This window comes from Schistocerca nitens, chromosome 9 (genome assembly GCF_023898315.1).
Source record: "Schistocerca nitens isolate TAMUIC-IGC-003100 chromosome 9, iqSchNite1.1, whole genome shotgun sequence".
NCBI classification, from domain to species: domain Eukaryota; kingdom Metazoa; phylum Arthropoda; class Insecta; order Orthoptera; family Acrididae; genus Schistocerca; species Schistocerca nitens.
The window spans coordinates 146,223,478-146,239,472 of record NC_064622.1 but is presented as its reverse complement, the minus strand read 5'-3'; the positions used below and the strand labels follow the sequence as shown (position 1 = coordinate 146,239,472).

At 43.5% G+C, this 15,995-nt stretch overlaps 1 protein-coding gene across 1 annotated transcript in view; it reads left to right on the top strand.

The window, feature by feature from the left end:
* LOC126204447 (cap-specific mRNA (nucleoside-2'-O-)-methyltransferase 1) overlaps positions 1-15,995 on the top strand; it is a 286,518-nt gene that overhangs the window by 112,229 nt on the left and 158,294 nt on the right. Inside the window, exon 9 of the mRNA XM_049938834.1 lies at positions 9,758-9,854. Within this exon, the coding sequence (XP_049794791.1) occupies positions 9,758-9,854 (97 nt within the window). The remainder of the gene's footprint in view (positions 1-9,757; positions 9,855-15,995) is intronic.

Here is a 15,995-nt window from a genome sequence, read left to right as displayed (position 1 = left end):
AGTGGACTCCTGACCTATCCAGCGGAACCTGAAACCCCACCACCCTATGGCGCAAGTCGAGGAATCTGCAGCCAACATGGTCGCAGAACCGTCTCAGCCTCTGATTCAGACCCTCCACTCGGCTCTGTACCAAAGGTCCGCAGTCAGTCCTGTCGACGATGCTGCAGATGGTGAGCTCTACTTTCATCCCGCTAGCGAGACTGGCAGTCTTCACCAAATCAGATAGCCGCCGGAAGCCAGAGAGGATTTCCTCCGATCCATAGCGACACACATCATTGGTGCCGACATGAGCGACCACCTGCAGATGGGTGCACCCTGTACCCTTCATGGCATCCGGAAGGACCCTTTCCACATCTGGAATGACTCCCCCCGGTATGCACACGGAGTGCACATTGGTTTTCTTCCCCTCTCTTGCTGCCATTTCCCTAAGGGGACCCATTACGCGCCTGACGTTGGAGCTCCCAACTACCAGTAAGCCCACCCTCTGCGACCGCCCGGATCTTGCAGACTGAGGGGCAACCTCTGGAACAGGACAAGCAGCCATGTCAGGCCGAAGATCAGTATCAGCCTGAGACAGAGCCTGAAACCGGTTCGTCAGACAAACTGGAGAGGCCTTCCGTTCAGCCCTCCGGAACGTCAAGGAAAGTGGCATGGGATTTGGAGTAGGACCAGGTGAATCTGATGGAACCAAAGAAGTTGAGGTTGGAGAGGAAATTCTGGAGTTCTTCTTCACTGTGAGTCCAGATCATGAAGATGTCATCAATAAATCTGTACCAAACTTTGGGTTGGCAGGCCTGGGTAACCAAGAAGGCTTCCTCTAAGCGACCCATGAATAGGTTGGCATACGAGGGGGCCATCCTGGTACCCATGGCTGTTCCCTTTAATTGTTGGTATGTCTGGCCTTCAAAAGTAAAGAAGTTGTGGGTCAGGATGAAGCTGGCTAAGGTAATGAGGAAAGAGGTTTTAGGTAGGGTGGCAGGTGATCGGCGTGAAAGGAAGTGCTCCATCGCAGCGAGGCCCTGGACGTGCGGAATATTTGTGTATAAAGAAGTGGCATCAATGGTTACAAGGATGGTTTCCGGGGGTAACAGACTGGGTAAGGATTCCAGGTGTTAGAGAAAGTGGTTGGTGTCTTTGATGAAGGATGGGAGACTGCATGTAATGGGTTGAAGGTGTTGATCTACGTAGGCAGAAATACGTTCTGTGGGGGCTTGGTAACCAGCTACAATGGGACGGCCGGGATGATTGGGTTTGTGAATTTTAGGAAGAAGGTAGAAGATAGGGGTGCGGGGTGTCGGTGGGGTCAGGAGGTTGATGGAGTCAGGTGAAAGGTTTTGTAGGGGGCCTAAGGTTCTGAGGATTCCTTGAAGCTCCGTCTGGACATCAGGAATGGGATTACCTTGGCAAACTTTGTATGTGGTGTTGTCTGAAAGCTGACGCAGTCTCTCAGTCACATACTCCCGACAATCAAGTACCACAGTCGTGGAACCCTTGTCCGCCGGAAGAATGACGATGGAACTGTCAGCCTTCAGATCACGGATAGCTTGGGCTTCAGCAGTGGTGATGTTGGGAGTAGGATTAAGGTTTTTTAAGAAGGATTGAGAGGCAAGGCTGGAAGTCAGAAATTCCTGGAAGGTTTTGAGAGGGTGATGTTGAGGAAGAGGAGGTGGGTCCCGCTGTGACGGAGGACGGACCTGTTCCAGGCAGGGTTCAATTTGGATAGTGTCTTGGGGAGTTGGATCATTAGGAGTAGGATTGGGATCATTTTTCTTCATGGCAAAGTGATATTTCCAGCAGAGAGTACAAGTGTAGGACAGTAAATCTTTGATGAGGGCTGTTTGGTTGAATCTGGGAGTGGGGCTGAAGGTGAGGCCTTTGGATAGGACTGAGGTTTCGGATTGGGAGAGAGGTTTGGAGGGAAGGTTTACTACATCCTATCCAAAGGCCTCACCTTCAGCCCCACTCCCAGATTCAACCAAACAGCCCTCCTCAATGATTTACTGTCCTACACTTGTACTCTCTGCTGGAAATATCACTTTGCCACGAAGAAAAATGATCCTAATCCTACTCCTAATGATAGAACTCCCCAAGACACTATCCAAATTGAACCCTGCCTGGAACAGTTCCGTCCTCCGTCACAGCGGGACCCACCTCCTCTTCCTCAAAATCACCCTCTCAAAACCTTCCAGGAATTTCTGACTTCCAGGCTTGCCTCTCAATCCTTCTTAAAAAACCTTAATCCTTCTCCCAACATCACCACTGCTGAAGCCCAAGCTATCTGTGATCTGAAGGCTGACAGTTCCATCGTCATTCTTCCGGCGGACAAGGGTTCCACGACTGTGGTACTTGATTGTCGGGAGTATGTGGCTGAGGGACTGCGTCAGCTTTCAGACAACACCACATACAAAGTTTGCCAAGGTAATCCCATTCCTGATGTCCAGACGGAGCTTCAAGGAATCCTCAGAACCTTAGGCCCCCTACAAAACCTTTCACCTGACTCCATCAACCTCCTGACCCCACCGACACCCCGCACCCCTATCTTCTACCTTCTTCCTAAAATTCACAAACCCAATCATCCCGGCCATCCCATTGTAGCTGGTTACCAAGCCCCCACAGAACGTATTTCTGCCTACGTAGATCAACACCTTCATCCCATTACATGCAGTCTCCCATCCTTCATCAAAGACACCAACCACTTTCTCTAACGCCTGGAATCCTTACCCAGTCCGTTACCCCCGGAAACCATCCTTGTAACCATTGATGCCACTTCTTTATACACAAATATTCCGCACGTCCAGGGCCTCACTGCGATGGAGCACTTCCTTTCACGCCGATCACCTGCCACCCTACCTAAAACCTCTTTCCTCATTACCTTAGCCAGCTTCATCCTGACCCACAACTTCTTCACTTTTGAAGGCCAGACATACCAACAATTAAAGGGAACAGCCATGGGTACCAGGATGGCCCCCTCGTACGCCAACCTATTCATGGGTCACTTAGAGGAAGCCTTCTTGGTTACCCAGGCCTGCCAACCCAAAGTTTGGTACAGATTTATTGATGACATCTTCATGATCTGGACTCACAGTGAAGAAGAACTCCAGAATTTCCTCTCCAACCTCAACTCCTTTGGTTCCATCAGATTCACCTGGTCCTACTCCAAATCCCATGCCACTTTCCTTGACGTTGACCTCCATCTGTCCAATGGCCAGCTTCACACGTCCTTCCACATCAAACCCACCAACAAGCAACAGTACCTCCATTATGACAGCTGCCACCCATTCCACATCAAACGGTCCCTTCCCAACAGCCTAGGTCTTCGTGGCAAACGAATCTGCTCCAGTCTGGAATCCCTGAACCATTACACCAACAACCTGAAAACAGCTTTCGCATTCCGCAACTACCCTCCCGACCTGGTACAGAAGCAAATAACCAGAGCCACTTCCTCATCCCCTCAAACCCAGAACCTCCCACAGAAGAACCACAAAAGTGCCCCACTTGTGACAGGATACTTTCCGGGACTGGATCAGACTCTGAATGTGGCTCTCCAGCAGGGATACGACTTCCTCAAATCCTGCCCTGAAATGAGATCCATCCTTCATGAAATCCTGCCCACTCCACCAAGAGTGTCTTTCCACCGTCCACCTAACCTTCGTAACCTCTTAGTTCATCCCTATGAAATCCCCAAACCACCTTCCCTGCCCTACCCTCTGGCTCCTACCCTCGTAACCGCCCACGGTGTAAAGCCTGTCCCATGCACCCTCCCACCACCACCTACTCCAGTCCTGTAACCCGGAAGGTGTACACGATCAAAGGCAGAGCCACGTGTGAAAGCACCCACGTGATTTACCAACTAACCTGCCTACACTGTGAAGCTTTCTATGTAGGAAGGACCAGCAACAAACTGTCCATTCGCATGAATGGACACAGGCAGACAGTGTCTGTTGGCAATGAGGATCACCCTGTGGCTAAACATGCCTTGGTGCACGGCCAGCACATCTTGGCACAGTGTTACACCGTCCGAGTTATCTGGATACTTCCCACTAACACCAACCTGTCAGAACTCCAGAGATGGGAACTTGCCCTTCAGTATATCCTCTCTTCTCGTTATCCGCCAGGCCTCAATCTCCGCTAATTTCAATTTGCGGCAGCTCATACCTCACCTGTCTTTCAACAACATCCTTGCCTCTACTTCCGCCTCGACTGACATCTCTGCCCAAACTCTTTGCCTTTACAAATGTCTGCTTGTGTCTGTGTATGTGCGGATGGATATGTGTGTGTGTGTGTGCGAGTGTATACGTGTCCTTTTTTTCCCCCAAGGTAAGTCTTTCCGCTCCCGGGATTGGAAGGACTCCTTACCCTCTCCCTTAAAACCCAAATCCTTTCGTCTTTCCCTCTCCTTCCCTCTTTCCTGACGAGGCAACCGTTGGTTGCGAAAGCTAGAATTTTGTGTGTATGTTTGTGTGTCTATCAACCTGCCAGCACTTTTGTTTGGTATGTCTCATCATCTTTGTTTTTAGATATATTTTTTCCCACGTGGAATGTTTCCTTCTATATATATATATATATATATATATATATATATATATATAAACATTCCACGTAGGAAAAAATATATCTAAAAACAAAGATGATGTGACTTACCAAACGAAAGTGCTGGCAGGTCGACAGACACACCAACAAACACAAACATACACACAAAATTCAAGCTTTCGCAACAAACTGTTGCCTCATCAGGAAAGAGGGAAGGAGAGGGAAAGACGAAAGGATGTGGGTTTTAAGGGAGAGGGTAAGGAGTCATTCCAATCCCGGGAGCGGAAAGACTTACCTTAGGGGGAAAAAAGGACGGATGTACACTCGCACATACACACACACACACACACACACACACACACACACACACACACATACACACATCCATCCACACATATACAGACACAAGCAGTAAGTCTTTCCGCCCCTGGGACTGGAACGACCCCCCACTCTCTCCCTCAAAACCCACATCCCCTCATCCCTCCCTCTCCCTCCCTCCCTCCCTCCCTCCCTCCCTCCCTCCTGACGAGGCAACAGTCTGCCACGAAAGCTTGAATTTTGTGTGCATGCCTGTGCCTGCCTGTGTGTCCATCGACGTGCCAGCGCTTTCGTTTATATATGTAATAGAAGGAAACATTCCACGTGGGAAAAAATATATCTAAAAACAAAGATGATGTGACTTACCACACGAATGCGCTGGCACGTTGATAGACACACAAACAAACACAAACATACACACAAAATTCCAGCCTTCGCAACCAACGGCCGCCCTGTCAGGAAAGAGTGACGGGGCAGCCGTTGGTTGCGAAGGCTGGAATTTTGTGTGTATGTTTGTGTTTGTTTATGTGTCTATCGACGTGCCAGCGCTTTCGTGTGGTAAGTCACATCATCTTTGTTTTTAGATATATTTTTTCCCACATGGAATGTTTCCTTCTATTATATATATATATAAACGAAAGCGCTGGCACGTCGATGGACACACGGGCGGGCACAGGCATGCACACAAAATTCAAGCTTTCGCGGCAGACTGTTGTCTCGTCGGGAGGGAGGGAGAGGGAGGTACGAGGGGATGTGGGTTTTGAGGGAGAGGGTGGGGGGTCGTTCCAGTCCCGGGGGTGGAAAGACTTACTGCTTGTGTCTGTATATGTGTGGATGGATATGTGTGTGTGTGCGAGTGTATACCTGTCCTTTTTTCCCCCTAAGGTAAGTCTTTCCGCTCCCGGGATTTACCCTCTCCCTTAAAACCCACATCCTTTCGTCTTTCCCTCTCCTTCCCTCTTTCCTGATGAGACAACAGTTTGTTGCGAAAGCTTGAATTTTGTCTGTATGTTTGTGTTTGTTTGTGTGTCTATCGACGTGCCAGCGCTTTCGTTTGGTAAGTCACATCATCTTTGTTTTTGGATATTTTTTTCCCACGTGGAATGTTTCCCTCTAATATATATATATATATATATATATATATATATATATATATATATATATATATATATATATATATATAAACAAACACAAACACATGCTGATAGTACACCATTTAAAGTTGAAAAGGCTTGCTTATTCTTATGTTCATTTTTTCACTATGTTTGATGCCTCTTAAATGACTGATCCTGGTGTAAAACTCACCTTCCCTGTCACACAAGAGTTGGTGCTGCTGGGCTTGTGTGCACGCCACCTCTCGGCAGTCTGAATCACTTATTACTGGTACAATGTTCTACACATCCTGGAATTTGGGACTGAGGACTCACATTTGGGTGAACAGTGGTTCATCTCTGTGCTAGATTTAGGTTTTCTGGGGTTTCTCTGAATCGATTGGGGCAAATATAAGGATTATTCATTTGAAAAGCATATTGCTGATTTTCTTTTACAATCTGTGCTTCACTATGTGTCTAATGACGACACCATTGGCAAGATGTTAAACCCTAATCTTTCAATTTTCTTTGAATTTGTTATCATTCAGGCCATTCTTTATGTGTTTTAGCTTTTACATAATTTAATTTATTGTATCTACATATTGCAGTTTCCTTCTTTCTAATGATGGAATAAAGTTATAGTGTCTGAAAACAAGTGCTCGGCAGTATAATCAGTTAAACACAGAGATGTACCATTCGTTTCCTGCTCAGTCCTATTGTTTTCTGATATTTAATTTGACTTTTACTTCATTTAGTGCTTTGTCTGTGCAAAAAACGCCAGTTTTGTGTTGATTTGGGTTTTGCACTAAACTGGAATCTCACAGTTATTGAGTGTGTGTTGAGAGAAAAAATGTTTTCTGTGAATCCTTAAAAATATGGTATATACTGAACTTGTCAATGTCTTTCATCTTGTGCTCTGAAAGAACTTTGAAATGATAATGTGTGTGCACTAGTCGTGTATAACAACATTCAATGAAATTCATATACAGATTGTCAATTTGTGTGAAGTATTTTAACCTGATACTCAATATCAAATAGGGGTAATGCAGGAGTAGGTTTAATAATGAATAAAAAAATAGGAGTGCAGGTAAGCTACTACAAACAGCATAGTGAACGCATTATTGTGGCCAAGATAGACACGAAGCCCACGCCTCCTACAGTAGTACAAGTTTATATGTCAACTAGCTCCGCAGATGATGAAGAAATTGATGAAATGTATCATGAGATAAAAGAAATTATTCAGATAGTGAAGGGAGACGAAAATTTAAGTCATGGGTGACTGGAATTCGGTAGTAGGAAAAGGGAGAGAAGGAAACGTAGTAGGTGAATATGGATTGGGGGTAAGAAATGAAAGAGGAAGCCGCCTGGTAGAATTTTGCGCAGAGCATAACTTAATCATAGTTAACACTTGGTTCAAGAATCATGAAAGAAGGTTGTATACATGGAAGAACCCTGGAGGTACTAAAAGGTTTCAGATAGATTATATAATGGTAAGACAGAGATTTAGGAACCAGATTTTAAATTGTAAGACATTTCCAGGGGCAGATGTGGACTCTGACCACAATCTATTGGTTATGAACTGTAGATGAAAACTGAAGAAACTGCAAAAAGGTGGGAATTTAAGGAGATGGGAGCTGGATAAACTGAAAGAACCAGAGGTTGTACAGAGTTTCAGGGAGAGCATAAGGGAACAATTGACAGGAATGGGGGAAAGAAATACAGTAGAAGAAGAATGCATAGCTTTGAGGATTGAAATAGTAAAGGCAGCAGAGGATCAAATAGGTAAAAAGACAAGGGCTAGTAGAAATCCTTGGGTAACAGAAGAGATACTGAATTTAATTGATGAAAGGAGAAAATACAAAAATGCAGCAAGTGAAGCAGGCAAAAAGGGATACAAACATCTCAAAAATGAGATCGACAGGAAGTGCAAAATGGCTAAGCAGGGATGGCTAGAGGACAAATGTAAGGATGTAGAGGCTTATTTCATGAGGGGTAAGACAGATACTGCCTACAGGAAAATTAAAGAGACCTTTGGAGAAAAGAGAACCACTTACATGAATATCAAGAGCTCAGATGGAAACGCAGTTCTAAGCAAAGAAGGGGAAGCAGAAAGGTGGAAGGAGTATATAGAGGGTCTATACAAGGGCGATGTTCTTGAGGACAATATTTTGGAAATGGAAGAGGAGGTAGATGAAGATGAAATGGGAGATATGATACTGCGTGAAGAGTTTGACAGAGCACTGAAAGACCTAAGTCGAAACAAGGCCCCAGGAGTAGACAACATTCCATTGGAACTACTGACAGCCTTGGGAGAGCCAGTCCTGACAAAACTCTACCATCTGGTTAGCAAGATGTATGAGACAGGCGAAATTCCCTCAGACTTCAAGAAGAATATAATAATTCCAATCCCAAAGAAAGCAGGTGTTGACAGATGTGAAAATTACCGAACTATCAGTTTAATAAGTCACTGATGCAGAATACTAACACGAATTCTTTACAGACGAATGGAAAAACTGGTAGAAGCCGACCTCGGGGAAGATCAGTTTGGATTCCTTAGAAATGCTGGAACACGTGAGGCAATACTGACCCTACGACTTATCTTAGAAGAAAGATCAAGGAAAGGCAAACCTGCGTTTCTAGCATTTGTAGACTTAGAGAAAGCTTTTGACAATGTTGACTTGAATACTCTCTTTCAAATTCCGAAGGTGGCAGGGGTGAAATACAGGGAGCGAAAGGCTATTTACAATTTGTGCAGAAACCAGATGGCAGTTATAAGAGTCGAGGGACATGAAAGGGAAGCAGTGGTTGGGAAGGGGGTGAGACACCGATGACACTGTAATTCTGTCAGAGACAGCAAGGAACTTGGAAGAGCAGTTGAATGGAATGGACATTGTCTTGAAAGGAGGGTATAAGATGAACATCAACAAAAGCAAAACAAGGATAATGGAATGTAGTCGAATTAAGTTGGGTGATGCTGCGGGAATTAGATTAGGAAATGAGATACTTAAAGTAGTAAACGAGTTTTGCAATTTGGGGAGTAAAATAACTGATGATGGTCGAAGTAGAGAGGATATAAAATGTAAACTGGCAATGGCAAGGAAAGTGTTTCTGAAGAAGAGAAATTTGTTAACATCAAGTATAGATTTAAGTGTCAGGAAGTCGTTTCTGAAAGTATTTGTATGGAGTGTAGCCATGTATGGAAGTGAAACATGGACGATAAATAGTTTGGACAAGAAGAGAATAGAGGTTTTGGAATGTGGTGCTACAGAAGAATGCTGAAGATTAGATGGGTAGATCACGTAACTAATAAGGAGATATTGAATAGAATTGGGGAGAAGAGGAGCTTGTGGCACAACTTGACTAGAAGAAGGGATGAGCTGGTAGGACATGTTCTGAGGCATCAAGGGATCACCAATTTAGTACTGGAGGGCAGTGTGGAGGGTAAAAATCATAGAGGGAGACCAAGAGATGAATACACTAAGCAGATTCAGAAGGATGTAGGCTGCAGTAGGTACTGGGAGATGAAGAAGCTTGCACAGGATAGGGTAGCATGGAGAGCTGCATCAAACCAGTCGCAGGACAGAAGCCAACAACAACAACAACTCAATATTTGCAATTTTAAAATGGTTGTTACTGCTCTCTTTTGGTATACTGTCATGTACATGAGTGTATCCATTTAAATCGTTCTAGTTTTTGTGTGCTAGGTAGTTTTTACTTTGTTTTGTATTTAATATTGCAAATAAAGGATTTTTCTGTGTTATAGAAGTAATATGCTGTGGCTTAATGCATAGTGATGGTTGGTAATTTGTGTTTTGCAGGGGTTTTCAGTGGAGGGTCAAGAGAACATTCAAGAAATACTGTCTAAGCAACTATATCTTTGTCAATGCTTGGTTGCACTCAGTATTGTCAGAACAGGTTTGTATTCTGTTGTTGATTATCCCTTTGTGGTTCTAATAAGATTTCCACAAGTGTGCTGATAGACTTTTATTTCACCTTTGAATGGCAATCAAGTATTTCTTGCATCACTTGTGTGCCAGTGGTATCCAATATATAGTCCATCATCTTTACAGTGTGTGCTGACTTTCAGAATGTTTCCTGTTCTGTTTTCATCTTAAATATTCAGTAAGTTACACACATATTCATTCGTTTCTTTTTCACTTTTAACAATTGTGGCTCCTAACATGTTTGTTGTAGTTTTAATAACAAAACACTTTTCCTTAATTCAAAAATTCTAGTTGTTTCCCAGACAACTGCAGCAGAAAACATTTAGGATTTGAAAAAATACATGCAAGCCGTAATATATAGTACAGTGTTTAGAGCATTTGCTCTTTCAGTCTGGAGATTCTGTTCAGTTTCTTCCTCATCACTATTACATTTATTTATTATACATTCGGTTTGCAAATTTGAAATTCTGTGTCTCCAGTATTTTGGAAAGGATAGATTTCTTCTCACCGTACAGAGGACATGTTGAGTGGCAGACAGGCACAACAAATAGAGTGCTGTACATGGGGGCTTTTGCCTAAAAGGCCTTCTTCTAATGTAGAAAAACACACACACACACACACACACACATTCATGCAAGTACAATTCACACACATGACCACTGTCTGTGGCATAAGGCTGGACTGTCAGCAACAGCACCTGGGGGGAGAAACAGTCTGGGTAGTGGGGGTAAGGAGGGGCTGGGGTGAGGGGAGGGAGGATAGTAGGGTAGGGGTGGGGGAGGGTGTAGTGCTGCTTGTGGGAGCATGCAGGGACACAGTGGAAACAGGGTAGGGTACAGTCAGGAGGTTTGAGGAATAATCAGGTGTGTGTGTGCGGGGGGGGGGGGGGGGGGGGAGTGGAGTGGAAAAGGAGAGAAGTAGAGGAAAGAGGAGGGGGGAGGGAGAGAGAGACAAGTGAATGCATTGGTGGAATAGGAGGCTGTGTAGTGCTGGAGAGGGGGTCAAAAAAGGGACAGATGGATGAAGGACAGGACTAGAAGGTTGATGTCAAGGGGTTATGGAAGCATAGGATATATTGCAGGGGGAGTTCCCACCTGCACAATTTGGAAAAGTTGGATGTTGGTAAAAAGAATCCAGGAGGCACAGGATGTGAAACAGTCACTGAAGTGAAGCACATTGTATTGTGCAGCGTGTTTAGCAAGTGGGTGATACAGCTGTCTATTGGCTACAGTTTGTCGATGGCAATTGATGTGGACTGACAGCACATAGAAATCAGCACAGTGGTTGCATATTAGTATGTTAATCACATAAGTGCATTCCCAGGTAGGATGATTGTGACTGGATTGGAATGATCTACTCCAGTATGTTATTTTGAGGGATAATGCCTGTCTGTGAAGGCCTTTGTTAGACTCTCAGCATAGTGGACAAGGTAGTTCTTGTCACTGCAGAGTTATTATCCTTGGGTGACCAGGCTGTGAGGGAGGCACTTTTTGGAGTGGAAAGGATGGCAGTTGTCGAAATGCAAGTACTATTGGTGGTTGAGTGGTTTAATGTGGGCAGAGGTGTTGATGGAGTTATCAGAGACGAAGAAGTCAACGTCTAGGAAGGTGGCACACTGGATTGAAGAGGAGCAGGCAAAGCTGATGGGAAAGAAGGTGTTGAGGTTGTGAAGAAATGAGGATAGGGTGTTTTGGCCTTGAGTCCATGTCATGAAGATATCATCAATGAACCTGAACCAGACCAGGGGTTTGGAGTTTTTGAAAGCTAAGAAGGTGTCTTCTGTGTCTGCACAGAGTCTTTTGCAGTGGAATACTTCAATAGAAACTTATCGGTTTACAAGCCACGTCATTTCTAGTTAAAAGCATTGATTTTAATTCCTGCTGACGATGGGCAAAAACAGCTATCTAAAGCTTGAGTGTTTTATTCAAAGTGATGTGGCTTGTAAATGGTGAAGATTTTATTGAGGGTTTGCTCTAGATGATCCATAAACAGGTTGACATAGGATGGTGCCATGCGGGTGCCCGTGATTGTGCTATGGATTTGTTTGTATACCTTCCCTTCAGAGGAGAAGTAGTTACCGTATTTACTCGAATCTAAGCCGCACTTTTTTCCGGTTTTTGTAATCCAAAAAACCGCCTGCGGCTTAGAATCAAGTGCAAAGCAAGCGGAAGTTCTGAAAAATGTTGGTAGGTGCCACCACAACTAACTTCTGCCGTCGAATATATGTAGCGCTGCACAGGCATGCTTTGCAGGCACAAAGATAAATACTGGCGCCAAAACCTCTGCGTCAGTAAATAAATTAAAAAAAAAAAAAAGGTGGAAGACGAGCTTTTTTCTCCGCCTCGAGTTTCGACCACTGCATTTTCATACATTATTCAACGAAGTAAATACAAATTCCGTATTGTTCATCTTCGAATGTAGCAGAATTTCAATGTAATACGAAAATCCAACTGCCAAGACTGTTTGGGATGTTTGTCAATATGGTCAACTCTACGTTCTGAATTTTTTCCTACCTGTGAGAAGAGATGGTTGCTAATAGGAACCTGATGAAATGTGAATCACATGCAGTATTCTCTTCACCATAAGAATAATACAAATATAAACATTTTGTCATGTATTCTTTCGTGTTTGCTGCTATCTCATTTAAATCCTGTCTGCCTAATAAACTACGAAACTAGAGTGAGACAACAGCAAACGTGGAAGAATATACGTATCGTTTCATGTTTATATTCGTATTATTCTTATGCGTAATAGTGTTACAGTCAGAAATGAAGCACGGCAACTGACTAGATTTTAAAATCTAAGATGACTCTAATTTCTGTGCAGAATTTGATCTACTAAAGAAGCAGCCGCAAAGATTTTCAAACGGAGAAAAATTTTCGCCTAACTCTCGTTCAGAACTATGTTCTATCATACGCAGTCTATTATTTGGTTCTTGTTGATCATTATCAAAGAAAGCAGCAGTGTAAGTAACAACAAATAGCAGTCTCTTGCCATTGTTTCGCTAATGAGACGATTCTTCTTTTTTAATTGTAAGCGGCGGTAGCGCGCAGCGCACAAAAGCAAGCAATGCCACGAGCGGCGACAGGCCGTAAACACGGACTATCAGAATGCGACAAACAATGCATGACACAGTACAGTAATGCATTTTCAGCTTGGAGTGACGTAAACACTTATAACAAAGAAAACGGCACTTATCAGATCAAAGCAAAATAAGCAGTCGATTCAAACCAGACGAAGCACGTGAAAAAGGAAGGGTACCCGTATAAATATGGACGGAGCGCCTGATGCATAGCAATGGCTACCTGGTAAAGCTTAACTGCTAAGCTGATGACTCGAACCAAACTACTGTAGCTGCATCGTCATTCATTCGACCTAAATTGTGTCTCATATTACAATGGATTTGTTTCGATTTGGAGGTGCGGCCTAAAACTTTTTTCTCCCCTTGAATTTCGAGTCTCAGATTTCAGGTGCGGCTTAGATTCGGGAAATTTGTTTTTATCCTTTATTTCGAGTCTCATTTTTCAGGTGCGGCTTAGATTCGAGTGCGACTTAGATTCGAGTAAATATGGTATGAGTTAGGATTAACTTAATAAAGTGTATGTGGAATGAGGTAGTGCGTTTGCAGTCTGAAGCACATTGGGAAAAGTAGTGTTCAGTAATGGCAAGACCATGGGTGTGAGAGATATTAGTGTGCATGGTAGTGCTGTCAGCAGTGATGAGTAGGGATCTAGGAGGTAAAGGTGTTGGGATTTGGAGGGTTAATTAAGGAAGTGGTTGGTATCTTTGATCTGGGAGGCTACAATTTGGACACTTGCGTTGCTCAGTGAAGGCTGAAATTATTTCGGTGGGGTCACAATAACCAGCTACAATGGGGCTTTCAGTATTATTGGGTTTGTAGATTTTGAGGAACATATAGAAGGTGGGAATGTGGGGTTTTATATAGGCATGAGCATTTCATATTCAGTCATGTCACAGGCTTATCCTACCCCATGTCATGTACCAGCTCTGCTGCAATCATTGCTCAGATTTCTGTATTGGTGTGACTGCCAATCAGCTGTCCACCATAATGAATGGCCACCACTAAACATTAGCCATGAGCAAAGTGGACCACCCTGTGGCACAACATGCGAATGAACATAACATGCTTGATTTCAATGGCTGCTTTACAACCTGAGCCATCAGATCCTCCTCTCCACCACCTGCTTCTCTGAACTGTGCTGACTGGAGTTATCCTTACAACACATTCTTTGCTTCTGAAATGATCTCATCCACATCTTACAGTAACTTACTGTTCCCACATCCTCCATGCAACAATTTCTGCTCCCTGTGCCCCACACCTTCTCCTGCTTCATGTCTCTTTCCCTTCTCTGCCCCTCTCCTTTTCTGCTGCCACCTCCCCCTCAGCTTCCTGACACTGAGCCTGGCAGCCTTGTCCTGCCACAGGGTAGACCCTGCACGATATGCCAGACAGTACCATTCTCCCCCCCCCCCCCCAATCTGTACCCTCCCCTTTCCCTCCCCACTCCAGATTACTGCTTTCAATCAATGCAAAATTGCATTCTGGCCCAAGCAGCCAGAGAGAGCGGTCATGTATGCATGAGGTGTGCTTGCATGTGTGATTGAGTGATTTCTTTTCTGAAGAAGGCTTTCGCCGAAAGCTAAATGTGTAACTGTCTTTATAGTTTGCCTGTCTGCAACTCAATGTACCACCTTTATGATGAGTAGCAATCTATTCTTTTCATAATATTGTTGATATTACAACTTGGACTTTCCATTGTTTCAAAATACTGTTTTAATGTGTCATGAATGATCATAACATATGAAAGATTATAGACTTAATTTACAATGTAGATATGGTTCCGTATTATAAATTCATGAGGAAATTTGCAGTGAACTGTACAATTCGCAACCACAACACTCGAAACAAGAATATTTTCCATGGAGAGTTTGCATCCCTATCTAAGGTTCAGAACGAAGTTTTATCTTATGGCATGATTGTCTGTGACAGGCTGCTCACAGACATATGACAGGAAATTTTAAATCCCCAGATATTCAAAACTCCTTCTGCAATATACCAGAATGGTTTGACTCAAGGATATAAATTCCATTTACTCCAATATTAGTACTAGCAGACCTTGATTTTGCGAGTATAAGGACGAACCAAAATTCGTGACTCAGATGACCCAGTGCGATTCCTTGCATACTGACATTACAAAAATGTCTGCAACTAAATTTCATTCCATGAATATTTTCATTGGAAAATAGATGTTATAGAAAGGTAGTTTGGCAACACTGTCATCACAACTACAACTAGTATTTTCATTCATCTGCAGTGGCTCTGCCCTGTTGGTGCAGTGGCTAGAGTTCTGTTCTGGGTCTAGACATAATCTTTTATTTATTTATTTATTTTATTTTGGACTGCACAGTACAGTATCAGGCTTCTTAACCACTATACAGGAGCTGTAGGAAGTCTTATGCAAAACACATGCGCTTACTAAATATTAACACAGAAATGAGAGTTCAGTAATTTTTATCATTCCAGTTTCAAAGATGTATTGTGTGTTTAAACATTTACTCTACTCTCTTCCAAGAACTACGTCCCTCAATGCTTTCTGGTCCATTGTCAGCATTGCTTCCCTTTTTTCTGTTACATCTCTTTTAAATTGTATTGTTTTGCACTATGTCATCAACTACTTTCGAATCCAGTTTCCAATATACACTCCTGCAATTGATTCCATTGATTAGTATCAATCTCCATGCTTAGCACTTTCATATCCATTGCATTTCTTTGAGACTTTCAGTCATCAGTAGATCTAGCAACCTGCCTCACAGGTACATACTAAACTTTGTTATGTTTATTCTAATCCACCAATGACTGTGGTAGAAGTGGTGACTTACTTCAATGCTGCTCTTGTAACAGTGAGTGCAGCTGTGTTGCAAAGAGTCCAGAGAAGTACCAAGTGTTTGGGGAAGCAGGAAGATGGCTTTGAGCATCCACTCTGAAGACTGTGTATGCTTTGTGAAATACATGCTGTTAGCGATAGTGTGTATCAAATATTGTAACTGTTACTCACACATAGCAGAGATGCTAACTCGCAAAAAAGCACAG